Source organism: Corticium candelabrum, chromosome 18 (genome assembly GCF_963422355.1).
Source record: "Corticium candelabrum chromosome 18, ooCorCand1.1, whole genome shotgun sequence".
NCBI lineage: Eukaryota > Metazoa > Porifera > Homoscleromorpha > Homosclerophorida > Plakinidae > Corticium > Corticium candelabrum.
Genome location: NC_085102.1, coordinates 337,956 through 364,939, shown reverse-complemented (window position 1 = coordinate 364,939; position 26,984 = coordinate 337,956). Strand labels below are relative to the sequence as shown.

Genomic DNA, 26,984 nt, shown 5'->3' with positions numbered 1-26,984 from the left:
GTGCTGATGTTATATGTACGTAGCTTTAAGTTTGTTTTTTAATTAAAATTAAGGCCTCAAATATTGAATTTTTGTTGACATTGCGTCACAAGCTGCATCGTATGCACGTATACTTTGGTAGCATGTGACATGGGCACCACGGTACATGCTGGCAAATAGTCTATACAAAGTTTACATGTTCAGTGCAACATATACTGCACGTGCAAGAATACGGAGCCTCTATAGTGTTAATTACTAAACTGACGAGATTTTATCATGGCAATTAATTTGGAAACACCGCGACTGTTTACCGTCATGGTCTATAGAAGATACAAGGCTGTCAATGACTGCATGTGCAGACTCTCGGTATGACATTAAAATTGTTTTTCACATTGACAATTAACTAATTAATTAATGCAATGAACAGAAAAGCAAAATGAGTTTTGCACGTGCCATCGAAACGAGTGCATGTATTCAATGATTGTTAATCGTTGAATACCCTGAACATTGATTAATTATAAAGACTAATTAGAAACTAATTCCACAAGATACGTAACAGTAGAGAAGACTAAGCTGACCAGTACAATTTCCCAAGTGCCTAGATGAATTTTAAAATCGTTTGTCAGTTATCTAATAGTTAGTCTATGTATCTAGACAAGTCTAGCAGTTATAGCTTCTAGACTTGAATCCGTTCGCAGCTGCATACGCGCGCAGTTGTCAACGTCAACTGCATGCTGATCGAGCTTAGGAACGGGCGTACGTGCGTATTGTATTTCTATGTATGTAGGAGAGGTGTCTGTCCGTCTATCTGTCTGTCTGTCTGTCTGTCTGTCTTGTTTGACTGCAATGTTGTAGGCCAAGTCCATTAATGTGTTATAATTTGCTTAGTTATGAAGGACTGGTAGATATTTGAAAGTTTCCTGTACATACGTAGAGTTTTGATGATAATAAATGAATCTGTCTGTCTGTCTGTCTGTCTGTCTGTCTGTCTGTCAATACATATATTTCCATTACAATGAAATTTCCATCAAACTCTAAAAGCAAACCTAAAGTCCACTACATAATAATTACTAGATAATACGCTAGTCCCATATGGGGGGGGGGAATAAAACCTAAGAAGCTACTTAACTACAAGTTGTGCAAAGTCAATGTTTCTACTAAGGGTCTTAGGTCCAGAACCGATCATCATGCGTTTTCTTGTCAGCACACTTTCATTGCAACGTTGCAGTTGAATTGAAAACCGTCTCCTCCATTGTATCTTAAACTCAGCAACATTTGTTTGTCCGTTCTCATCTCTCCACACACTTGCAATTGCATTAAAGTAGTTAGTGGCTCTATACCCCAACGCCCAAAGTGCTAAAACTAGAGGCACTATTGATGGAGAATATCCACCAGGTAGCTTTTCCTCTTTATATTTACTTAAACCAAAATGTCTGCAGCCCACGGATGAGCTAGTGCCACATCTAGTTCTATGTTTGAACCAGTTTCAGAATCAGCCACAAGAATATCTGGGCGGTTGTTAGAATTCACATATCTGTCTCTAGGTTGAAATTTGTGTGGTAAGTGAAATGAACTCAAACATTCTGACTATACAGACATCATCGAGTCGGGAGTCCATCCTGGCCCACCACAAGTTTTACAAGCTGCATCTTCGCCATGTATTTCTAATGGTCTTCCACAACCACATGCAATTGTTGATCCACTCTGGATAATGTACGGGAAGGCCCAACCTCATCGAAGTAGCCAAAGTAAATTTACTAGATATTGCACTGAGCCATGCTCCAGCTCCCCTACCTTGTAAAGACAACAAGCGAGCAGCGTATTTTTTAGAAGAGTGGTCGATCAGACTGTTAATTGCAAGTTGATAACTGGCACGTGTCAATCTGTGTCTGTCTGTTTGTCTGTCTGTGTATCTATCTGTGTGGGAGAGGATCTCCAAGAAAGCTAGGGGAGTCTGATCTTCACCAAATTTGGCTCGCTCACGCTGAAACGACACGGGTCGAAAGTGAAGTCGTCGTCGTCCGGACTTCTCCCGCGACGACGCGATTTTCTGCCAATCAAACGCTCCTTCGTTCGCTCGCGAATATCTCTGGAACGGCGCATCGGATCTCCACTGAATTTAAATGCCCGTTCCTGACGTCGGACGGTACACACAGAGCGTGTCGTTTATTGCGGGCGACGCCGATAAAGCAAGATATTTTGCGTATAGCATGGTCCTTGAAAATACCGCCTCTCTGCGTTTGCCCGTAATAATACGCCGTTCGAAGAGCTGCCACGTTCGATACGCCTGTTCCCCGCAACGTCAGCAACGTCTTCGAAGTGACGACACGAAGAGACTATAGAACTCTATAGAACGTGGGTCCATCGCATAAATTAGTACGTGCGCCTGATATAAACCGATTGCGAAACTAAACCGTTCGCGAACGGTTTAAACCGTTTGCGAGTTCGCATTTGGTTAGACCGTTTCCGAATCGGTTAGACCATATGCGAACACTAGATAACCCGATCGAGAAGCTAAACCAATTCGCGGATGGTCTAGACCATTTGCGAATCGGTTAGCACCCTTATAGAGTTCTACTCCACAACAATAGCTAATGAACTTCGAATGGCAAAGTAGCATCGGTTAAAAAATTAGAAAACATTTGATGAAGATGCCACTGATGCCAAAAGTTTGTCAAGTATTATATAACTCAACTACAACGAATGCTGATGGAGGAACAAATGAAGCAGAGTTGCATTCTCAGTATTAAGTAACAATTGTCTCCAGAGCCAATGACAACGTGATTGACACTGACTGGTCAATGGCTGTTGTCCAACACGCTGAAAGCATAATCAGAAAGTTTACGATAGCTTTACAAGACCAAGTCGTATACCTAGATAGCCACTAGATCTCACACTGCATTGTAAATTCGTGGAAATCAAAATCCTACAGTCTGTAGAAAATGCAATTGAATGCAGAATATTTCCTTTACATATACCATGCAATCTTTGCACAATCGTCTGATCAATTTGACTGCTTTATAACGCACTGTATCGGGCGATATAAGAAAATGCAACTAACTTAACCTACATTTGACTATCAATTTTTTTCACGAATTACCTATGTCTATACAAAGTATTTGCATGTGTCAGGTAGCGCTTTCAACTAGCAATTGAATGCAGAATATTTTCTTTATATATACCATGAAATCTTTGCCCAATCGTCTGATCAGATTGGCTATGCTTTATAACGCACTATATATATGGCGATATAGAATAATGCAATTATCATAACCTACATTTGACTATCATTTTCTGCACGAATTGCGCGTGTCTATACAAAGCATCTGCATGCGTCAGGTACATAGCCCACAGAAACAGTTTCTCATATTGTGTCGGGTTGTTCGAGTCTTGCTCCGAACCAGTTTACGCGTCACGTTACAAAAGTACTAGTCTTGTTCTATCATCTTCGATAGATCACTTCAAACTGCATACGAAACATAAAACATGGTTCAGTGCTCCCTTTGATTCAAACTCGACACAGAAACACAAGGAAAAGATTCTGAAATACCACCTTCTTCAGATTGAACTCGCATCCACAATGGAATGTCAAGCTATGTCCCCTGAGTTTTTTTATTGGATTTTTGGCGTATCTGATTGAAGCGCACCGCCACAGTAGATACGCCCAAAAACTGTATTAATTCTACCAAAGAATTTTCTGACCCTTGCTTTCACAGAGACTAGAGATCGCCAGAATGAATCGATTATTATTTCCCTAGTGATTTATATAGACGTTTCAAACGGCAACACTTCATTTAATGTCAGTTTAGGATCTACCACCGGCGTAGCGTGGTCCTCAAGTTTGGGGGGTAAATAAATTAGACCGAAAACTATGCCCATTTCTCACACGCAAAGCCACCCCCATTTTTACTTTTCTAGCTCGCAGTTTGTAGATATCTAAGTAAATTAGTAGCAATTTCAGGTTACAAATAAATTGTGGGACTGAGTACCGTCAGTGTGCGTCTAAAGGAGTGGAAACACTGTTACCGTCCATGTCAAAAGGTTTTTATTAAGGGCTGCGATCGTCAAAATTAAACGACATCTCGATGACAATAGAATCTAGAAGACCAATTCAGAGCAAACGACATTGACCAATTTTAGCATTTCGTAATCTAGCGAGTAATATAGGTCTAGCTATATATTTTTTAATTAATAGATAGAATAAACCTATGGAGAAAGTACCGTGGAGTGAAAGCAAATCATTAGGTAGCGGAGCCTCAGGAGATTCCATTCTCCGGTCAATCGGGTTGTCGACCGTAATTAACTAGAATTACTTGGAAAAGAATCGATGGATAGGCTTCTGCATGCCTTTTGATGCGGTCTTCTTTGACTCTGCCATTGCCGGATAGCGACGTCTCAAATAAGTGATGGCCATGCGCACTTTAGCAAAAAAGTGTCCACGACTTCTCGACACTGGTTTATCATACTAAAATGATGATGCATGTGTATTGTCACAGAAATATAGTTACCGTCGTCGTCGATCGTCAACATTCTACTTTGAGATTAAGCGGGCTTTCACTGTTTAGTAACTTAAAATTATAGTTCTGCTTTGAAGCGAAGTAACACGCGCAAAATGTTTGGGGGCTATAGCCTCCCGACGCTACGCCGGTGGGTGGATCTACCAACGACGAACGTCTTTTAACAAAAACTGTACATATATTTCCGTATACAGTTGAAAACCAGACCATTTTCCTAGGCGAATATGGAGCAGGTATCCAACATCTGCGTGCCATACCCTGTGGGAGATACAAGTGCTGATCAGCGTATGCAAGGCATCCAACCTAGAGATTACCTAATATTTCTCAGTCGAGGCTAGGCTAGGCTGTGCTACAAGTAGTTTATTAAACTCAACGACTATTAGCTCAACTGAACACAAGAGCGTCTAACACGAGCGCCAAAAAAGAAAATGCGACAGCATCTAGCAGGGAACAGCTACAGCATCACATAACTACACCATACGTAACCAAACAAGCTATGGCGATCTAACTTAGCACGATCATCTTCTTAGACTTTCAAAAAGACTTAGCAAAGCTTAATTTATACGTCTCTATCCTGACAATCCTTGCAAAACCATTCTGGTTGTTGCTTGATTACCTCGCTTTCTTTAGATGAATAGAGGCAAGCCAGGTGGAACCAGTTGTAACACGTGTCACATTGCACCATTTCCTTACCAGGTTGATACAAATGACACTGGCAGTGAATGCTAATTCTAATTGTCACCGTTGAAGCTCTAGATACCGGACGACGTTCTTCCGGAAAAGGAGTCATTTTGCCCGACTCTAGACAACTATGTAAATGTTTTCGCATAGATCTCTCACAGAATATGAGAGCCGAAGGCTCCAAACCGTAGGCAACGGCAGTTGCACAAGCGATTGCAAGTATGCCACAGTTTCCTTGACCTAGCCTTTGTTGTTGTAACGGCTTGATAGTCACTCTGATATCTCCATCGTCTTCGGCAAGAATTCTATAGAGATCAGCGATCTGGCGGCGAAGAGGCAAGACTATTCGACTTGTAGCTCAACTGTCATAGAGGTACATGGTATTTCCTAGTATTCCTGCTGTTGTCGCTACCCAATGTAGAGACTCGTTATAATTAATTTGTATTGCACCTACACTATGGCGCGTGATACGTGCCAAAATAAGAATAATCACGCATTAGGGGTAGGGTTTTTTTGCATCAGGGGTAGGGGTTTTTTGCATTAGGGGTAGAGTTTTTTTGCATTAGGGGTAGGGGTTTTTTGCATTAGGGGTAGCGGTCTTTTGCATTAGGGGTTTTTGCATTAGGGTAGGGGGTTTTTGCATGGGGGGTAGCGGTTTTTTGCATTAGGGGTAGGGTTTTTTTGCATCAGGGGTAGGGTTTTTTTGCATTAGGGGTTTTGTTGGATTGGCTTTGATAGCTTCATGTCAAATTTTCCGCGTAAACGATATACGGGCACCTGTAATAGGCAAAATTTGTTATTTTAGCCGAGGCGCGTTAGCTAGAGGTAGTGCTACAGCAGCTACAGTACTGTACTTGTCGATGGATCAGCAGGAGCGTATTAGGACGGCTGCTTCTTTGTTGCAACAGGCAGCAGAGCAACTACAAGTTGAAACTGGTCAATCGAGTGGTCGGTCGCGATCGCCAGAATTGCAAGCGATCAGCAAGGCTACTAGTAGCTCGGCCCCGCAATCTGCGCGAATACAACCAGAACTTTCGAAACTGTTTGGTTTTCGAGCTAGTTCTAGCAGCAGTGGAAAACGTCGCCAATCTTCATCTTCATTTCCCGCCAAATTGCGCAAGAGGGGTCGACGGACGAATATGGGATTGACGCACTGCTTTGTTTGCTTGGCTGACAAATTTAGGCAGTACCTACCTTCCGGGCTTTGCCGATGGTCGTTGCAAAAAGCAGGCTTGGGAGAACGAAGGCTGACGTTTCCCTCTGAGGGAACTGCCAAGAAGTTCACGACGAAATAGTTTCCGCTATTCCAGCACTTCGAGAGACAGGCTACGAATTGCCGAAAGTGGCGAGTGCTGGGGGCAGAGAACTTGTAGTGATGGATTGTCCTGCTCGTGGATTCACTGTGGAGTGTGGTATAGCGAGCATGCGCTTTAGGTGTGACTGCGGTTTGTGTACGTGTTATATTAGTCTAGCGATAACTAGCGTTGAGTGCACTTGTGCAGTAGAGTAGGTGTCGTTCACTGTAGCAGAATAGATTCTGCTATAACCGGTCCACTGAGTCGGTATACGCGATATACTTAGCCTAGACTACAGCGGAGTAGTATTACGGCTGGTGAGCTATACAACAATTGGCGACGAGGATATACTCGGAGAGTGGCGAAGAGTACGTAGCCATAAGAAGATCGGTACGACACTGAGGAGCACCGATACAGTTGCGACAAGAGATTGTCATTGAACGATAGGAGTTCGAACTATCAGAGTAAACACACGACCGTATGGCGGCTGCAAGTTATCATGGACGTTTGATGGAGTTCAGCCCAGGAATTGACATCATAGAGGACTATAAAGAGAGGTTCTTCTTGTATTGTACAGCTAACTCGATCGAAGATGGAGACAAACAGAAGGCCGTGTTCTTGACGAGCATCGGAGGGACGACCTACACCCTATTGAAGAACCTAGTAAGACCGCGACTGCCGCAAGATCTCGAGTTGGAGGCGCTGATTGACGTGCTAAAGAGGCACTACCAGCCCAAAGTAGTCGTCATAGCGGAGCGATTCAAGTTCTTCAAAAGACAACAGCGAGAAGGTGAGTCAATCGCTGTGTATTTGTCTGAGCTGCGTCGGTTAGCGAAGGACTGCGAGTTTGGGGAGTATTTACAAACCGCGCTACGCGACCAACTCGTATGTGGGTTGGATAGTGAAGCACTACAAAGGAAAGTGTTGGCAGAGGCAGACCTTACGTTAGAGAGGGCTCTGCAAATATCACAGGCATTCGAAGCAGCGAGACAAGAGACTAGGGTTCTTCGTGGGTGTGCACCACAAGGTCCGCCCACTCTGAAGTCTGAGACCGCGTACATTGTTCGGAAAGACACAACAGGTGTCAATACGAAAACCACGAAACACGGAAGTGGTGGCGAACAAGCATGTCACAGATGCGGAACGAAAGGGCATACGCCACAGAATTGTAGATTTAAGACACAAACGTGCCATTTTTGCAAGGGACAGGGGCATATTAGTCGAGTATGCCGGAAGAGAATGCAGAGTAGAGATTCCAAAGACGCAACACGTGGAAAGGGGAAGCCCCGAACTACCCATCATGTAGATGAGGAATCGCTTAGTGTTGTTTATAGTATCTCAAATAAGAGAGGTGTCACAGTGGAAATGGACGTTGCTGGAAGACAGATAGAGTTAGAAATCGATACCGGAGCAACAGTTACGGTTATCCCCACTAGTACATATCAGAAGTACTTGAAACATATACAGTTGCGCCCAAGTACCACCAGATTGCACGCGTACAATGGACAGTCCTTGAATGTGCAAGGAGAAGCGGAAGTTCCTGTAAGATACAAGGGACAGCAAGTAAATGTAAAGTTTCATGTGGTAAAAGTGAAGAACAAGCCCGCCATCCTAGGAAGAGACTGGTTGAAACATTTTAAACTAGATTGGAATTCAATCTTCACTGTACAGAAATTTCAGACAATAGACCCAGTGGAAACCTTTCCACAGTTGTTTGGCACTGCGGTAGGTACATTGGTTGGATATCAGGCCAACATCATGTTGAATACAGATGCCAAACCAAAGTTTCATCGACCCAGACCGATTCCATATGCCTTGCATGGTAAGGTCGATGCTGAACTCGAACGGATGCGGAAGGAAGGTATTCTGAAACCAGTAGAGAAGAGTGAATGGGCAGCACCCATCGTGGTAGTTCGAAAGGGGGATGGAAATGTTAGAATATGTGGCGACTACAAGGTCACCATCAACCCCTATATTGATTTGGATCAATATGCGATGCCGAATCCAGATGACTTGTTTTCGACCTTAGCAGGAGGGAAGAAATTTTCTCCTTTGGATCTCAAGCAAGCGTATCAACAGATGTTAGTAGACCCCAGAAGTCAGCAATACCTAACCATTAATACACACAAAGGGCATGTTTACGTACACAAGGATGCCATTTGGCATAAGCTCAGCACCCAGTATATGGCAACGAGCTATAGATAACGTTTTATCAGGACTGGACGGAGTCATCTGCTACCTAGATGATATTCTAATAGTGGGCAGCAGTGATGAACAGCATAACCACAGGTTATTCAAGGTCTTGGAAAGACTGAACCAAGTCGGAATTAAGCTAAAAATGGAAAAATGTGAATTTGGCAAGTCGAAGGTAGAATATTTGGGGCACGTGGTGAGTGCAGAAGGCATATCCCCATCTCGGAGTAAGATGGAAGCGATTCAAAATGCACCTGACCCTAGTAACGTGACTGAATTGAAGGCTTTCTTGGGACTTCTAAATTATTATGGGAAGTTCTTACCTAATTTGTCATCGACATTGCAACCACTGTATATCTTACTGAAGAAACAGCAACGTTGGAAGTGGTTGGATCAACAGAGAAAGGCATTCCGGCAGGCAAAACAAATACTAGTGAAATCGGACTTACTAGTACATTATGATTTGGGTAAGCCCATCAAGTTAAGTTGTGATGCTTCACCATATGGAGTAGGAGCGTGTCTAAGTCATGTCATGGAAGATGACACTGAACGCCCAGTCGCATTTGCATCACGAACACTAGCTCCAGCTGAGAAGAATTATGCTCATTTAGAAAAAGAGGCCCTAGCCTTGATTTATGGAGTAAGACACTTCCATAAATACCTGATGGGAAGGAAGTTTACGCTATTAACCGATCATCGACCGCTACTGAGGATTCTAGGAGCTAAGGAAGGAGTTCCTACGCTAGCAGTTGCACGACTGCAGCGCTGGGCACTCATATTAAGTGCATACAGCTATGAGCTAGAATACAGGGCAGGGCAGGATAACAAGGAAGCTGATGTATTGTCTCGACTTCCTATAGCAGTAGAAGTGATTGATCCAAATGAACAAATCTTTGGAGTGGATTATTGTGAACCATTGTCCATGACTGCCAAAGAGATTGCAAAGGCAACCCAATTGAATGTGGTGACAAGGAGAGCATATCAATATACTCGATACGGATGGACTACCAGAGATGTGGACCAATCCTTACAACCATTTGCTAAACGTGCTAATGAGTTATCGATCGAAGGAGGCTGCTTATTGTGGGGCAGCAGAGTTATCATCGCAGAGGAATTGAGAAAGACCGTATTAGCGCAGATACATGAGGGTCATCTGGGGACCAGCAAAATGAAGGCCTGAGCCAGAAGTTACGTGTGGTGGCCAAACCTGGACAGGGATATAGAAGATTTGGCAAGATCATGTGAACAGTGTCAAAACCAGAAGAGTAGACCAAGTACTACTAAACCCTCACATCCATGGATCTACCCAACATCACCATGGGAACGTGTTCATGCGGATTTTGCAGAGTTTGCGGGGAAGCGGTATTTACTTATTGTAGATGCCTTCTCTAAATGGCCGGAAGTCCACGAACTGGGTATACATGCTACTACAGGGCAGACAATTGAAGCTATGCGAAGAAGCTTTTCTTGTCATGGATTGCCACAGCGACTTGTAACCGACAACGGTCCTCAGTTTAGGGCACAAGACTTCAAGGAGTTTATGAAGGCCAATGGAATCAAGCATCAACTGACTCCACCCTACCATCCTGCATCTAATGGACAGGTAGAGCGAATGGTACAAGAGTTGAAAAAGAGCTTGAAGGTTCGACCAGCGGGAAGATCGATAAGTCATCAAGTGTCTTCGTTCCTTCTACACTATCGTACGACTCCACATACTGCAACAGGCAAAACTCCTGCCGAACTGTTGATCAAACGAATACCAAGAACCAAGTTATCTTTGTTGCGCCCAGAGGTAAGTGACATTGACAGAGATGAACAGAGAATCAAGTTTGAGGAAGCTACCAAACGATCAAGACAACTGGATCCTGGTTGTAAAGTCAGTGTGTGGAATCCACGTCAAGATAGTCGTGGTAGGTGGTTGGTGGGAACCGTTGAACAACAGCTAGGACCAACCAGCTATTTAGTGAATGTGGAAGGACATTCCAGGTACGTGCATATAGACCAAATGCGTTGGAGAGATCAACGGAGTGTACCAGAAACAGCTGATGTAAGTGTACCAGAGATAGAGGTGGAAGAGATACCAGTACCAGTCATTCCTGTGAAAGAGACAGGACAAGTAGTTCAATCTACTAAACACAAGGACCAAGATGAGGAGTCTACCTTGATCTCCAAGGAAATGTTATCACCTCCAGAAGACCACGAGATTGAGACTTTCAGACGATATCCAAAGAGACAAAACAGACAACCACCAGCAAGATATCGTGAACAATAGATAAGGACAGCACCAGACTAAGGAAGGCAGAGTGTGGTATAGCGAGCATGCGCTTTAGGTGTGACTGCGGTTTGTGTACGTGTTATATTAGTCTAGCGATAACTAGCGTTGAGTGCACTTGTGCAGTAGAGTACGTGTCGTTCACTGTAGCAGAATAGATTCTGGTATAACCGGTCCACTGAGTCGGTATACGCGATATACTTAGCCTAGACTACAGCAGAGTAGTATTACGGCTGGTGAGCTATACAACATGGAGTACTTGAAGGCCTACTTTGGACACGCCAAATGCTACATCAGACCGTTGTTGAAGAACATCGTTCTGGATGAATCTTCAACTAGAGAGGTAGGTCATGCTCTAGTAATTAATTCGCTGCAGCTAGTTACTGAAAGATCGTGTGTGTGTGTGTGTGTGTGTGTGTGTGTGTGTGTGTGTGTGTGTGTGTGTGTGTGTGTGTGTGTGTGTGTTTGTGTGTGTGGAGCATGCATGCAGCTGTGAGTGTAGGTAGACTAGACTCTGGTCAGAGCTTACAAATAAGACTGTCTACCTCTAGAGATAGTCGAGTACTAGAGTATACTTGTTGCAGTCACGCCTTCTAGATCTGAAATGCCCGGAACACGCTGGGATGTCAATTAACGCTTAGCCTCTAGTGCTAAAATCAACTTTGAAGACATACGTTTTTATCTACCCTTCACCAGATGTAGAGATCATACAGCCTAGTCTACGTGCATGCTGTTTGAACGAACATCTCTAGGGAACAAAGTTTCCTTCTAGGCAGCAGTATCTTACCGGCTTGCTACCCAATCTAGAGTAATTACTAAAAACGGTTTGAATTTATAGTCAAAAGTAGGATACTTCCGGTCCCTCTATTGGATCATTTTCTCATGAGATGGTTCCACTTGTTATAGGCATTTCCTCTAACGCAAGCGTTTTCGACCTCCCTTTTTGTTTGGTTTAGCTAGTCAACAGAGGTTACGAATCGCTAGTCTAAGATCTCGCTGTCTGTAGACGTGTCCTACTACTTTAGAGTACCCATGCAGAGCCCCAAAGCTTCGGCTTTCATACCTGTGTCTAAAGTGCCAAAAATCAGTAGACTAGCCGCGCATGTTACTCCTCTAATTGTAGTAATCCTTTAATTGTAGTGAAGCAAACGAGATCCAGGTCTAGAGGAAGTGCGGTATGAAAAGTGGAACAAATTAATACAACCCTCTCACGAGAAAAAGGAATTAGATATCCAGTAACAGAGAGGAATACCCTATATACTTTTGTGTGGATTGAATCTTTCACTAGTCAGTAATTACAGGCCTGTCCACACTAGAGCAGAATGGATCGCGATCCGATTGGAATAGCGAGCGTTCACACCGCACTTTGAAAACGCTACCTCCGCCTCATTTTCGACATCACGTGACTAATGACCGATGTGTACGTGTGGCTTCTTTGCTTGTGGAAAGCGTTGATAGCGACTGTATCGTGGGTACACTGTACCATAGAATATATTCAATACACGCGCTCTTCACACTTCTCTAACCAGTGTCCCGTATATACTACCAACGCCTACCATTCATCCCCTTTTCCCTTTAAAAAACAAAAAAACAATATAGACCTATCTAGTGAATATAATCACTCAAATACGACGATGTCTTTACTATGCGGCCCGTGCAGGTCGTTTTGGTTGTCTTCGACAGAGGATCGGCTCCGCCTCGCCGGGTTATTGGAGCATCGGGTGACTCAGTTGTGCCCTATGGAGATGGAAATTGTGGCACAACATCTGGAATCCGTCTTGAGAGTGTCGTCGCAGTCGGCGCCACAATCGCCCTCGGTGATGGTATGAAAACCACCGGCGAGGAAGGATACCCAGTGTTTTCTTCGTCGTCATCGTCCGGAGGCCTCAACAGCGGTGACTGGGGAACTTCTGTAGACTTGCGTAAGTGACGCCGATTCCGACGTATAATTGTCCCACTCTGGGTGCGCACTTCATATGACCTGTTGGGAAGCTGCGCCGTGACAACTGCTTTGCGCCACACCTCGTAACCTCGTGTAGGTTGAATACGCACAGTGTCGCCTGGTGTAAGAACGAGAAGAGCCTTAGCCGATCGATCGTATTTAGCTGCTTGACGTGCTTTAACCGCTGCTAAACGACTAGACACCTCAGGGACGAGCGATGGCTTTAGCAATGCCGGCGAGGTAGTTAAAAGGCTCCTGGTTCGTCGACTAAATAATCGTTGAGCTGGGCTGCTCCCCAAGGAGTCGGTGGGAGTATTCCGAAAATCTAAAATGGCTAACCAGGGATCTGAACCTGCTTTCTTGGCACATTTGATCAGCCGTTTGACCGTCTTTACCGCATTTTCTGACTTGCCATTGGATTGAGGGTATGCGGGACTGGATGTGCGATGCTCGAACTCCCATTGACGAGCAAACTCTTGAAACTTGGCGGAAACAAACTGTGGATCGTTGTCCGTGATAAGAAGGTTCGGAATTCCGTGACGAGCAAACTGAGCTTTCAGAGCCCGAATGACAGCACCAGTGGTTGTTTTTGGCAATACATCCAGCTCCGCGAAATTGCTATAATAGTCGACCGTGATCAAAAAGGCTTGTCCGTCCAACTCAAAGAGATCAACCCCCAACTTCACCCATGGGCGAGGGGGCACTGGGTGTTGTTGTAACGGTTCTTTTTGCTGCTTCATATCCATGGATCGACATACTGCGCATTGATTGACAAATTCCTGTATCCTTGCTCCCATGCCTGGTCAGTACGTGCACTCACGGGCACGACGCAAACACCCATTTACGCCTAGGTGCGCTCCGTGAATCCTTTGAAGCGTTTCCGACTGCATGGCCTCTGGTATGACTACTCTGTCGTTTCGAAACAGAATGCCATCATATACTGTAAGCTCTTCTGAAAATGAGTGGTCAGGCTTAACTGCTGCAAACACCGTTTGCTTGGTTTGTGACCAACCCAATCGAACCAACTGAATTACTTCCTGCAAAGTGGCACCTTTCTTTGTCAGCTCTCTGATCTGTACCAGCTTCTCACCAGATATTGGAACCTCGTGTACCAAGTCAATGGCTTCTAACTCCTCATGAAACAAGACTACTTTTGGATTTTCTTCCTCAGTTGTTGGTTCCCCCCCCTCCCGAAGACAAATACGCCCATGATAACGTGTCAGCAATAGGAATGTCACTTCCGTTCACGTACGTGAGACGCATATCGTACCTTTGCAACCGAAGCAACATACGCTGCAATCGCTTAGGTGTCGCCTGTAGCGGCCTCTGGGCGATAACCTCTAATAGCTTATGGTTGGTTTCGACAAGAACCTGACGACCATGTGTCTACTGATGAAACCTCTCAAAACCAAAAATAACCGCCAATAACTCCTTTTCGATTTGTGCGTATTGTGTTTCCGTGCTAGACAATGCTCTGCTAGCATAGGCCACTGGATGCCCAGCCTGAATGAGAACAGCTCCCAACCCTGTTTCCGATGCATCACTTTGGATCTTGAGTGGTTCTGCCGGGTCATAGCACTTAAGTACGGGGGCTGTGGTAATGACCTGCTTGACACGCTCCATAGCCACCTCCTCAATGTGAGACCATTGCCATGGCACTCCGTTCCGTGTCAGTTGTCGCAAGGGCTCGCATAGATCCGTTAGATTAGAGAGAAACGGTGATAAATAATGTACCATGTCGAGAAAACGCCTGACCTCCTTCACCGAGGTTGAGTTGGACATCTTCTGAATGGCTTTCGTCTTCTGTGGGTCTGGGCGGAGGCCGTCCGGTGTAAGAATGTGGCCTAAGTATGTTACACTGGGTAGCCGAAGACGGAGTTTGTCCTTATTGAGCTTGATGCCCTTGTGCCGGCAGCGCTCTAATAGCTGTATCAGCTTCCTGTTATGATCCTCCACAGCGATCTTGTCTGTATCACCGTTTCCAACAACAAGTATATCATCGGCGATGGTATAGACGCCGTCCAGACCCTCTAAGGCCTCATGTAGTTTGCGCTGAAAATCTCCGGTGCTGGAGATATCCCAAAGGGCAGTCTACGCCAGCAATATCTCCCAAACGGGGTATTACAAGTGGTTAGGTCACTAGATGCGCGGTCAAGCTGTACATGCCAGAAACCGTTCCGGACATCTGCCACTGTAAAGATTCTGGCTTTAGTGAGCTCAGGCAGAATATCTGTGAGCGTGGGAACAGGACAATGACTGCGCTTTAAAGCTCGGTTGAGCGGATTAGGATCCAAACAAATGCGGACGTTTCCATTTGATTTCTTGACAGTGATTGGACAGGATACCCAGTCTGTTGGACGGTCAATCTTCTCCACGACGCCAAGAGTCTGAAGTCGGTCTAGTTCACTCTGCAATAACTTCTTGGTCGCCACCGGGGTTTTCCTCACTGGCAGCTGAACTTTCCTAACCGTGGGATCAGTCTCCAGATGTGTCGTTCCTTCTAGACAACCCAGCTCACCATTGAAAAAAAACTATAACTTTTGAGCAGCTGCTCCTTGCTGCAACTTGACGTAGCAATTGATGCTGTCAACCGTTGTATCTGTTCAAAATTGAATTGTACTAGACCCATGCGCTGTGCAGTAATGACACCCAAGATTGACGTTGGCGCATCACTAATAACAACAAAATCTTCGTCATATGTTGCCCCATTTTTGGATTGACAACTCGAACTCTACACTTTCCCAGTGGCTTGATCACGTCTCTATTGTACATTGTCAGGGTTTGTGTTGTCGAAGAAATCTGCACTCTTGATGGCACATCTTTCTTGCACAGGACATTGCATGTTGCCCCTGTATCCAACTGAAAACGCATGTGGTGAGCTTCCACCTTCATGGTGGCAAACACCTGGCGGGGAAACCTCTGGCTCGTGACGCTGTGTACATCCTTTCGCTTCGGTTCGAGTGTCAACGACATAATCTGTGGATCAGACTCATCACTATCCAGTTCAGAATCTCTGACATGCGCATGGCGAATCTTGCTACCAGGTCGTGTACTCCGACACTTTCGTGCATAGTGATTTAGCTTGCCACAAGCTGCGCATGTCTTCCCACGAGCTGGACATCTGTCAGCTCCGCGACCATGCTGTAACCCGCAAGCCTGACATTCTTGCCTTCATCTCTGTTCCTCTGACCCGGGACGCGAGACTGGAAAGAACGACTTGGCTGGTTTGAACCTTATGCAAATCTTCACCTCCACCCATAACGCGAAGATGGTGGGCTGTCGCTTCACTAGCGCGACACATATCCACACAACTCTGGAGCGTCAGATTCTTTTTCTGCAACAATTGTCGCCGAAGAGCATTGTCACCAACCCCACAAACAATACGGTCACGCAACATTTCGTCTTCCATACCCTGAAACTCACACCGCCGAACTTGCTCTCGCAAAGCTGTCAAGTAGGTATCAAAGTTCTCGTTTTCCACCTGATCTCTCCGATTGAAAGTAAATCTTTCGTATATAATGTTTGTTTCACCAAGACAATGCCTTTCGAACAATTGAAGTACTTTGTCCATCTGCTGCTTTTCGTCTTCGTTGGCAAATGGCAGAACATTGTATATACGAAGACCACTAGGACCGATACACGTGATAAAGGTGGCCACACGATATTGTCTGCTCGCTTCGCTCAAACCCGCGACAACCTCATAGGCATTCCATAGTTGACGCCATTCCCGCCAATTCTGAGCTAAGTCACCTTTGACTTTGAGATGCCCTGGCGGTGAAAAACTAGCCATGTGGGCTGTTCGTACTGCTCTGTCTACCGGCGCTGCTGCTGCGGCAGCCCCTTCAGTGGATGGCGCTCTATCGCTGTCGTCCGCCATGACTACTTACCAGTGAAAAGGTCCGTAGCACTTCTGACACCATGTATCGTGGGTACACTGTACCATAGAATACATTCAATACACGCGCTCTTCACACTTCTCTAACCAGAGTCCCGTATATACTACCAACGCCTACCGTTACAGCGACGTAAGGTGAGCGAGGACAAAATAATGCAATACAGATACATGCTCGTTTCTTGCAATCAGCATCATATGATGCAGAGGTCGACTAAAGTTAATACAGCCCTGCCCAGAATGGATCGCGGTATGTAATTAATCAAATTCTTCAGCGCGTATCATGCTAATGATATTTGCCAGGAACTGAGCTTTCGATTGGACCTTGACGTTGTTCTAGCCCCTGTACTTGTCGATATTGCAATTTTAGGCCAGATTGCGGCTACGTTACGGAGCGGAGCGGTGAAATGGGAGATTAGAAATGGCTCTTGCAGTGCATCATACGCCTTTGAACGTGCGCACAGGTTCTCAGTTGAAGCTGCAATGCGTCATATGCCTCTACTGCAATGCATTGGACTGCTGCCCTACGTACTGCACGCTAATTAACGAAGATCCCAAGTACAGTCATTTCTTTAGTACATGCTGTACAGGGACTATTCTGTTCACGGGGACTATTCTGTTCACGTGGACTATCCTGTTCACGTGGACTATTCTGTTCATATTTGTTCCTATTCTGCGGAGACTATTTTGTTCACGCAATTTGAACCCACCCTAGCGGGGACTTCCTGTTTACTGGGGACTATCTTGTTCACGTGAACAGGATAGTCCCCGCTATAGCGTGGACTATTCTGTTCACCGGAGACTATCTTGTTCACAGGCGACTATCCTGTTCACAACGACTATAATTCTGCATGTTCACACTAGATATACAGTGTTCATGGCGACTATTCTGTTCACATGAACAAGATAGTCTCCGGTGAACAAGTTAGTCCCCGCTATAGCGTAGACTATTCTGTTCACGGCGACTATTCTGTTCACATGCGACTATCCTGTTCACGTGAACAGGATAATTCCCGGTAATTCTGTTCACGGCGACTATCTTAATTGTTTACTGGCGACTATCTTGTTTACAGGCGACTATCACGGCGACCATATCTTGTTCACAGGCGACTATCACGGCGACCATATCTTGTTCACAGGCGACTGACTATCCTGTTCACGGCGACTATTCGGTTCACAGCGACTACACGTATTCTGTTCACGGGGGACTGCTCTAGCTGTTTACAGCGACTGTTCTAGTGACTGTTCTGTTCACAGCGACTAGTCTGTTCACAGCTACTACAATTAATTAACGTACCGTAGGGATGCGAAGAATCTAAAATGGCGCCCCATACAAAAGTATCCAAACGTATCCGAACCGGATCTCTCAGAACTCATTACAGAGATCTCGGACCCACGTAGCGCTCAACTTCAAACGTTCCTAATGGTAGCCAGACTATCACCGCTGACACTAAACGCCCCAGAAGCCAGCTATCGGCAAGTAAAAAACCCGATTTATTCTTTCACATTTCACATTTCACATTTCACTTTTGTCAGCCAGGTTAGCGCCTCACTCGAAGCAGCTACAACGACGAGAGTCACACCAAACGATTCGCTGTTGTCCGAAGAATTGCACTGACCCAACAGCTAGAAATGTGCAAAGTCACCTTGTATCAGTCAACTGCTGCCATGCAATTCCACGTACTGCTTCCCACAACGCCATGTTGTTCCGGTCACGTGTGTACATGTGACTACCGTTTGGAAGCCTAGCTGCCACTTCCACCTGCTGCTACATGCTGCTTACAGTTGCGTGTAGTTGAACATGTACGACTATGTTCAACGGCGCGGCGTTCTGTCTGACTCTCTGTGCACGTAAGCGTATCTCTTTCGTGGAACCCTAAGTAATGGGACTTGTTTATAGATGCAATCAGTGTCATTACGTACATCCGTCAGCTGCTACGTACATCCGTCAGCTGCTACGTACTTCCGTGTATGCTGAGCGTAACGTGGGAGTTGTTTAAAGATGCAATCGGCAAGTAAAAACCCGATTATTCTTTCACATTTCACATTTCACATTTCACTTTTATCAGCCAGGCTAGCGCCTCACTCGAAGCAGCTACAACGACGAGAGTCACACCAAACGATTCGCTGTTGTCCGAAGAATTGCACTGACCCACCAGCTAGAAATGTGCAAAGTCACCTTGTATCAGTCAACTGCTGCCATGCAATTCCACGTACTGCTTCCCACAACGCCATGTTGTTCCGGTCACGTGTGTATATGTGACTACCGTTTGGAAGGCTAGCTGCCAGTTGTTTATAGCGCTAGGACTGTCATTTCCATTTCAAACTACATACACATACTCGATGCATTACCCCTCTTTAGTTTCAAACCACATACACATAGTACTCTAGACCGGTCTATTACTGAAGACACCACTGAAATGTCAATGTACATTAATTATCGTGATATGGTTCACTTCGAAGTTGTGCGAAGCTGCATACCCGATTGTTATACTGTCTAAAAAGGTCACTTGAAAAGAAATACCGTAGCTAAACTGGGATGTGCAGCATCTAATTACAGCCTGGAATTCGTGGCCTAGGGCGGGAGGGGGGCGGGACAGAGAGTGCAACCTTCATGTGGTCTGTCTTGGGGTTTTGAACATGAAAGTATTCTCACATGTTCAAAATGCTAAGCACTCCGTTTACTAAAACTGTCATTTCCATTTAAAAATGTATGAAACAAGTCCAAAAATATATGAAACAAGTCCAAAAACATTTTGAGAAAATGATGGGTATGTAGGGATGTGTATGTACTTATGTCATTTATGCCCATCTCCTACATCACACTCTTTTTACCTATATCGCTTGCAGCAGTTGTAAATGTGATGTAGGAGATGGGCATAAATGACATAAGTACATACCCATCCCTACATACCCATCATTTTCTCAAAATGTTTTTGGACTTCTTCTGTTCACAGTTGACTATTTATTCACGTGAACAGAAAAGTCTCCTGTTAGCAGGATAGTCCACTAGAGTGTGGACTATTCTGTTCACGGCGACTATTCGGTTCACAGCGACTCTAAATTCGCGATCAATGTGCGCGTTCGCCTCGCTCCTCCGTGCAGCGCTCGCGCGTCACGTGACTATAGGCTGTCTGGTGCATGCTTCTCCGTCAATTTCTCACATCAAAGGTTCATTTACAACAATTACTGGAATTACATTAACAGTAACTTTGCAAAAACATTTGTTGTTTATCCAATCTTTATTTATAGTCTATCAGTTCAACGAAAAATCTGTCTAGTCTCAAAACCAATTAATTAACAGTGCACTATTTCAAATAACACTTGTGCCCTTATATGCTATTGTAGCTGTAAATAATTACTAATTATCTACTTTGATACATCTGTTAAAACATAAAAGTATATTTGAGTCAGTCTTCCCATCCAGAGACGTCCAACAGCGATAGGAATTGTAAGGAAGTGTCTAGCTAGTGAACAGAAGCTCTAGTGAACATGCAGATCTATAGTCGCCCAGTATAGTCGGTTGTGAACAGTATAGTCGCCTGTAAACAGGATAGTCGCCATGCATGAACACTGTATGGCTATTGTGAACAGGATAGTCGCCATGAACACTGTATGGCTAGTGTGAACAGGATAGTCGCCATGAACACTGTATGGCTAGTGTGAACATGCAGAATAGTAGTCGTGAACGGTGAACGGGATAGTCCCTGCTAGGGTGGGTTCAAATTGCGTGAACAAAATTGTCCCCGGTGAACAGAATAGGAGCAAATATGAACAGAATAGAAGCAAATATGAACAGAATAGTTCACGTGAACAGAATAGTCCCTGTACACATGCTACACCGGGAAAGTACACTTGTAACTGACACTAGTCATATCCCTAGGGACAGACAAATATGATACACAATCAAGTAACCTCCAGGCTAGATGTATGATTTTCACAAACTCAAAAACTCTAGCATTAGAGGGTAGAAACGATAGCCTGTTGATTTAAACATTGCAATGGTACAGTAGCTAGAAGTACATATATTAAATTAGAGTGTCTTCAGAGTTGATTACTTAATTAATTAGGTGTACGTTGTGATTCTATACTCTATCTTTACAGAGTGCCAATATTTGCTTGGAAAATGAGGACCCTGGCATGCAGCTTGTTCCAGGCATCCTCAAACTAGGGTGTGAATTAACTCTCTTGACATGACCATGCATGCAGCTAGACAGGGAGGACGACCACAGTAGGTACCCATACCATTGTTAAAAAGCTGAGACATTATGGTATACTGCAACAAATAGATTCAGTTTGTGTCTGTATTTGCTTTATTATATATAGGATCCATGGCCCGTCCTTCGTACGGGCAAGATACTGTGGTGTAAAGGTAGGTATGTGGACACGTCACGTGCAATCTTTGTTGCGAGGTCCCGGATATTCTGGCTGAATTCGAATCTTGCTCTTCGCGCTTGTTTCGATAGAAATCGGCACACTCCCTGTGTAGCGCTTGCTGCAGAAAACGTGTAGGTTGGATTTGGTGCAAATGCAATCAGAATTTGGAGAGAAACGACAGCGCTAGAAGAGTAAGTTTCGTCGGCAAGAGATATTCGATTGCTCGAAGCTTTGTGAAGGACAACGATGCCTACGGTGTACACAGGACTGGTGTGGGCGTGTGTTCGAATGAACTTGAATGTGTAGCGTTTGCGTCATCGAGAAATTTTACGCGGGGGTCGACTCCTCGAGAGGGGACTCTGTGCATAATTTTTATTTTTTACGCAAACCTTTCCCTGTGCGTGTCGAGTGTGCGTATCGAGTGTGCGTGCCGAGTGTACGTGCCGATTTCGGTTTCGAACGGTCAAAAGACGTGTCCGCCAAACCCGAACACACACACACACACACACACACACACACACACACACACACACACACACACACACACACACAACTTGAGCTTTGTATATTAGATTCAAGAGGCCATTCAAATTTCCGGCCAAAGGTAGCTTGGTGTGATATTCTTACCCAAACCATTTATGATAATGCCACTGATCAAGAATAGTTTTCTACATTTTCATAAATTTTGTACCTAGACAATTGCATTGGACCAAGTTTTTGTGTCTGAATTTATAGCTAGCTAGATGACATTAGCAATTTTGTAACTCAATTGGGCACTCTATATACTAGCTGGATGAGTATTCATTTTGTTGTCTTGTTTCCTCGGCATCTTGTGGGCTTGATGAACCCGTCGTTCAAATGACATGTCCTTTCTGTAAGGGTGAGATACCAATACACACCCTCAGAGCGCATTTGGAAGAATGCTCTAGGAAGTACGTAATGCAGTCATCATGCAGTCATGTTTCATGCACACATATTGACTATAAAGTGTGGGTTTCAACATATAAATGCTTAAGGGGTTGGAATCACAATCCGATCAGTCCAAGGATGTTCAGGTGTCTGGTTAAGCAGTCTGGAAACATCAGAGTCGAGTGATTTCATTGATTTATGCAACTAGCACAGTGAGGTACGTAGAGCATACAACTGCGCACCGTGAGGCAGTTATTGTTGCATGTTCCAGGAAGACGAATTGAAGATCCAGAAAGATCTTGAAATAGATAAGGTAGTCTGTGTCATTTTTAACTAAAGGGTAACTGCAACGCAAAAATCAAAAATTATTTATGTTGGAAATTGATAGTTCTAGTTGCATACATGACAGAAAAATAGTTTTATGTTTTAAGTTAAGTCTTCGCTGAGATATAGCACGTCAAAGTTGCTTCCGGTTCTTCAACTTCCGATAACGGGCGTGGTGTAGTGTGACGTCACTGAGGGAGACACGTGTGCGTCTGTATTGTCAGCGGCCTGTAAAAATGACTAAATCTTCATATCCAAGGCAACGCTGCTAGGGTGGAGGCGACGGCAGCAACAGCGAGTATTCTGAAGAGTCCTGAGGAGGTTTTTACGTGATGATAACGTTCCGTCATTGCATGAATCGCAGGATGAAGAAGATCTACTGGTAGCCATTAATAAGTATACGTAGTGATTAGACCACACAGGTTTGAGTTCAGCGACAATGCCTTTGAAGCTTTGAGATCGCCTGCTGCCTTGGAAGCGGACGAGGAAGAGGACAGGCTACCCGATAGCCTGTCATCATTGCAAGTAGAAGTAGGAGTTAGCAACGTAATCGGTGCACATTCGGTTAAGTAAACAACATCCACAGGTTTCACCTGCGGTCGTTGTGGATACGTACTCGTGTGGAGTGCGTGTGCTGTCAAAACGTATTTGAGGTTGTCTCAAATAATGACACGATAATAATGTCGAATACTAGCAATAATAGTGGCACAGTGTACTGGTGAGTTCATGCAAAACTCTAGTGCTGTACGTGAGAAAGAGAATAAAATGAGTTGAAGTACGTAAGTTGAATTCACGTTGACACAAGGTTTGACTTCACTGTACAGTATACTGTAACGCATACGACTGCATTTACTACACATGATGATCAAGAGCCGAGTTAGAGTCATCAAGAATCTGACCTCTCCTAGCCATTTGCAGTACTTTAGTCCTGCACGAGAGTCTTCCTTACCTTCCCGCTTCTCAGTTACGGCTCTCCTTTTCTTTTGCAAAGGTTCCAGAGTGCTGCGACCTTGAAGTGTGGAGGCAGGTAGATGAAAAACGGCGGCCTCAATTTCGCTCTTCTACAACCCAGACCAAGCTCTTGAATAGACCTGGCTGTACGTATCTCAAAGCAATCAGGCTAAAAGTGGATACTGCAGACTCCTGTCCACTCAGTAAGACGTATTGTACTCAGTAGCAGTAACCCATGTAAGGGTACGCGAGGTTATACGGGGAGTTGGTGTTGAGTTAGCTTGGAGCGCGAACATGTCTAACAGTACTTCTACCGTTACAACCGGTGAACGGAGTGGGATCGAAGTCAACACGCCTCGCACCTTCACAGGAGAAGGGAACCTAGCGGTGTGGTTAAAGAAAGTAGACGTGTGGGCTGCCTTGAAAGGTTACAGCGGGGAAAAGAAAGCTCTGGCCATGGCATCGCGCCTAGATGGACCAGCTTTCGAGTGCTATGCGCGCATGAGCGAAGAACACCAAAAAGACCCAGCAGTGGTTGCAGACGAGCTCAAGCAGGAGTTTGTCGAAGCAGAGAGAGATCGAGATACCGCTATACACGAGCTTACAGGACGATCTTGGCGTCCAGGTGAGTCTCCAGCTTCATTTGCACATGATATTTGCCGCCTTGCTAAACTGGCATTTCCCGGATTTGGCGCGGATGCGCTCGATACCATAGCGAGGGATTGTTTTTTGAAAGGACTACCACCGGAGCTACGCGTGGCTCTACGGCGAGACCCGCAAACTACAACCAAGAAGGTTCAAGACTTAGCCGCAGAAGTCGTACGATTACAACTAGCTGGGGTGGGAAGCACGACACCGCAGACTGCACGCGTTGCCCAGGCAACGGTTACAGACCCGGATGCATCTCACGCTAGCCCGTCTTTAGTAGATCAGATTGCAGAGCGAGTCTATCAATTGATGACTGATCACGACAAGTCAGCACAATTTTTGGAAGACGACATTCGGACTGCCCAAGCAGCAGACTCTGACATTGCGGTAGTCATCAGACTTCTCCAGTCTCGTCGTCTTCCGTCAGCCGACGCATCCCCTAGTGTGAAGAGTTTTCTGCGACATGATCTTTATCTTGAAGAAGACATCCTTTGGCGCAAGGCGCACGACTCGAGACAGTTGGTCGTACCACTCTCGCTTGTACCACGAGTCTTACAAGTGGCGCATGATGACCCTACGGCAGGACACCAGGGAGCCAACAAAACCCTCGACAGGCTACTCGCAGGTTTTTAGTGGCCTACAGTGCGCCAGGATGTTGCTGCATATACCCAGTCGTGCCACCGTTGCGGAGAACGCTACCATCCGACTGCTGCAGCTAAAGCTCCGCTTTGCCAACGCCCTCGCCCTTCTCGTCCGTTCGATATCGTGGAGACAGATATTAAAGGGCCATTGCCACTGTCCCCGGATGGATACCGCTACATTCTAGTCTTCCAAGATGCTTTCAGCAAGTATGCGGAAATGACACCTATTGCAACCGCGTCGGCCCACACCGTTAGCACCAAATTGAGAGAGTGTATCGGACGCTACGGCATCCCGCGTACCATCCATTCCGACCAAGGTGCTTGCTATACGAGCATGATGTTTAACAAATTGTGTGCTAAGTATGGGATCCGGCACACTGTCTCTTCAGCCTACCACCCGCAAGCTAATGGCTCAGTTGAGCGGCTGAACCCTTCTATAGGAACAACTCTGGTAAAAGACGTTCACCACTCTCAAACCGACTGGCCAGATCGACTACCAGACGTGCAGTTGGCATGCAATTCTGCCAAGCATGACACGATTAATGCGTCTCCGTTTCGCATCATTTTTAAACAGGGAGCCCGCACAATGACAGATTCCTTGGCGGACCATCTCCAATCCACACCGCAAGCAGATATACAGCAATCACAAGAACGAAACGGTTCCTCTTCACATCCCCAACCGACAGATACATTACAGTGCGCACAAGAACTATATGACCGCGTCGCAGACCATCTTAATATCGCCACCTTTAATCAACAAACGCGGTACAACCAGAGCACACACCACACGCCATACGGCCCTGGCGACCACGTGTGGCTCTACCAGCCACGTGTCTCTCGCGGCAAGGCACGTACACTAACGCCGTATTGGACTGGACCTTACGTTATTGTGAAGCGTTGCTCAGAGGTCACTTATGTCATTCGTAAGCTAGGCGGCAGAAAAGAAAACATCGCTCACTACAACCGTATGAAGCCTTATACACATCGTCGTCCACCAGTGCCTCCCGGAAACACGCAGCCACGCAGTCCACCTACAAGCTCACCACCTACCAGCGTTGATAAGGCGCAAGAGAACCAGAGCGAATCGGAGTGGACGACTGCGGACGAAGCGACACCATCTACCGATGACGAACAACAACTGCGCGAACGACGCAATGCGGATCGCCCACGACGCCAGCCCAGAATGCCAATACGTCTCGACGATTATATCATAGACACTGATATGACTTAATTAACGTAGTTAATTATTATGGACCGATTGAGTTGAGTTATATAACGTTGCGTTGTACTTTTTAGTCTAGAGTACCAATGAGAGACGTCTAGACCCGCTCTCATTTAAGGGGGTAGTGTAAGGGTACGCGAGGTTATACGGGGAGTTGGTGTTGAGTTAGCTTTGAGCGCCAACATGTCTGAAGCCCAGTTCACAATATTGACGTCGACGTCGACGTCGACAATAGAAATGAATCCTATTCCAGCGTCGACGTCGGCGTCAACATCAAAGATGCCGCCGACGTCACGGCGGTTTCTTTGAAGTTTGACGCTCAACTGAGCGTCGGCGTCATATTGTGAACCAGGCTTAACAGTACTTCTATCGTTACACCCGGACGACACAAACGTCTCTGCAATTGTCGTCAATATGCGATTCCCACTCTTTTCTTAGCTTGGGGATCTTCGGAAATCGAAACGCGATTGCGTATGACTTGCGCGAATTGGTGCATCCTGCAGCCACGCAACACCAAACCATTCTTTCGCCACAAATTCCTTTGTTTACACTACACGCCAGCGTGGAGTCTCCCCTCAGTGACGTCACACTACATACGCCCATTATAACGCGTTAACGGAAATTGAAGAACCGGAAGCAACTTTGACGTGCTATATCTCAGCGAAGGCTTAACTTAAAAATCTAAAACTATTTTTCTTGTCATGTATGCAACTAGAACTATCAATTTCCAACATAAAAGAATTTTTGATTTTTGCGTTGCAGTTACCCTCTAATATAGACATTTGTTAATTTGGTTTTTGCACACAAGTTTCATTGAAGCAGTATACAGTCAAAAACAATTCACAGTAATAATTGCTAGACCGAATCAAATAACTTGAAAATTATTTTGTCATCACTTTTATGTACTACACAACAGCTTTTGTGGTTTTGAAACTATAACATCAATATTTTTATCTTGCTATACATGTGCATTTTCTTTAATTACGATGTTTACTGGGTAATCCTGTAAAATGGAAACTAACACGCAGATGGTGTAAACAGTTTCGTAAAATCCGTGACTTGCAAGACATCGAATATGCTGCCTCTCTTACAGACCAAGAGAACGTATGGCAAACAGTATTGATTAATATTCTATGCTAGT

At 45.1% G+C, this 26,984-nt stretch overlaps 4 protein-coding genes across 4 annotated transcripts; 2 read left to right on the top strand and 2 right to left on the bottom strand.

Moving 5' to 3' along the window:
- Window positions 1–10,030: 10,030 nt before the first annotated feature.
- Window positions 10,031–11,134, top strand: LOC134194228 (uncharacterized protein K02A2.6-like). Its single transcript, XM_062663153.1, has one exon. The coding sequence runs from the start codon at window positions 10,116–10,118 to the stop codon at window positions 10,935–10,937; it is 822 nt and encodes a 273-aa protein (XP_062519137.1). The 5' UTR covers window positions 10,031–10,115; the 3' UTR covers window positions 10,938–11,134.
- Window positions 11,135–12,674: 1,540 nt separating this feature from the next.
- Window positions 12,675–13,625, bottom strand: LOC134194320 (uncharacterized protein K02A2.6-like). Its single transcript, XM_062663248.1, has one exon. It carries the CDS (start codon window positions 13,623–13,625, stop codon window positions 12,675–12,677), a length of 951 nt encoding a protein of 316 aa, XP_062519232.1.
- A 640-nt stretch (window positions 13,626–14,265) lies between these two features.
- On the bottom strand, window positions 14,266–16,756 carry LOC134194319 (uncharacterized). The gene is made up of 5 exons (XM_062663247.1): window positions 16,070–16,756; window positions 15,553–16,020; window positions 15,418–15,478; window positions 15,042–15,376; window positions 14,266–14,970 (listed from the first exon to the last, which is right to left on the bottom strand). The coding sequence occupies exons 1-5, from the start codon at window positions 16,754–16,756 to the stop codon at window positions 14,266–14,268; spliced, it is 2,256 nt and encodes a 751-aa protein (XP_062519231.1).
- Window positions 16,757–25,147: 8,391 nt separating this feature from the next.
- On the top strand, window positions 25,148–26,026 carry LOC134194280 (uncharacterized). The gene has a single exon (XM_062663207.1). The coding sequence runs from the start codon at window positions 25,208–25,210 to the stop codon at window positions 25,850–25,852; it is 645 nt and encodes a 214-aa protein (XP_062519191.1). The 5' UTR covers window positions 25,148–25,207; the 3' UTR covers window positions 25,853–26,026.
- Window positions 26,027–26,984: the final 958 nt, after the last annotated feature.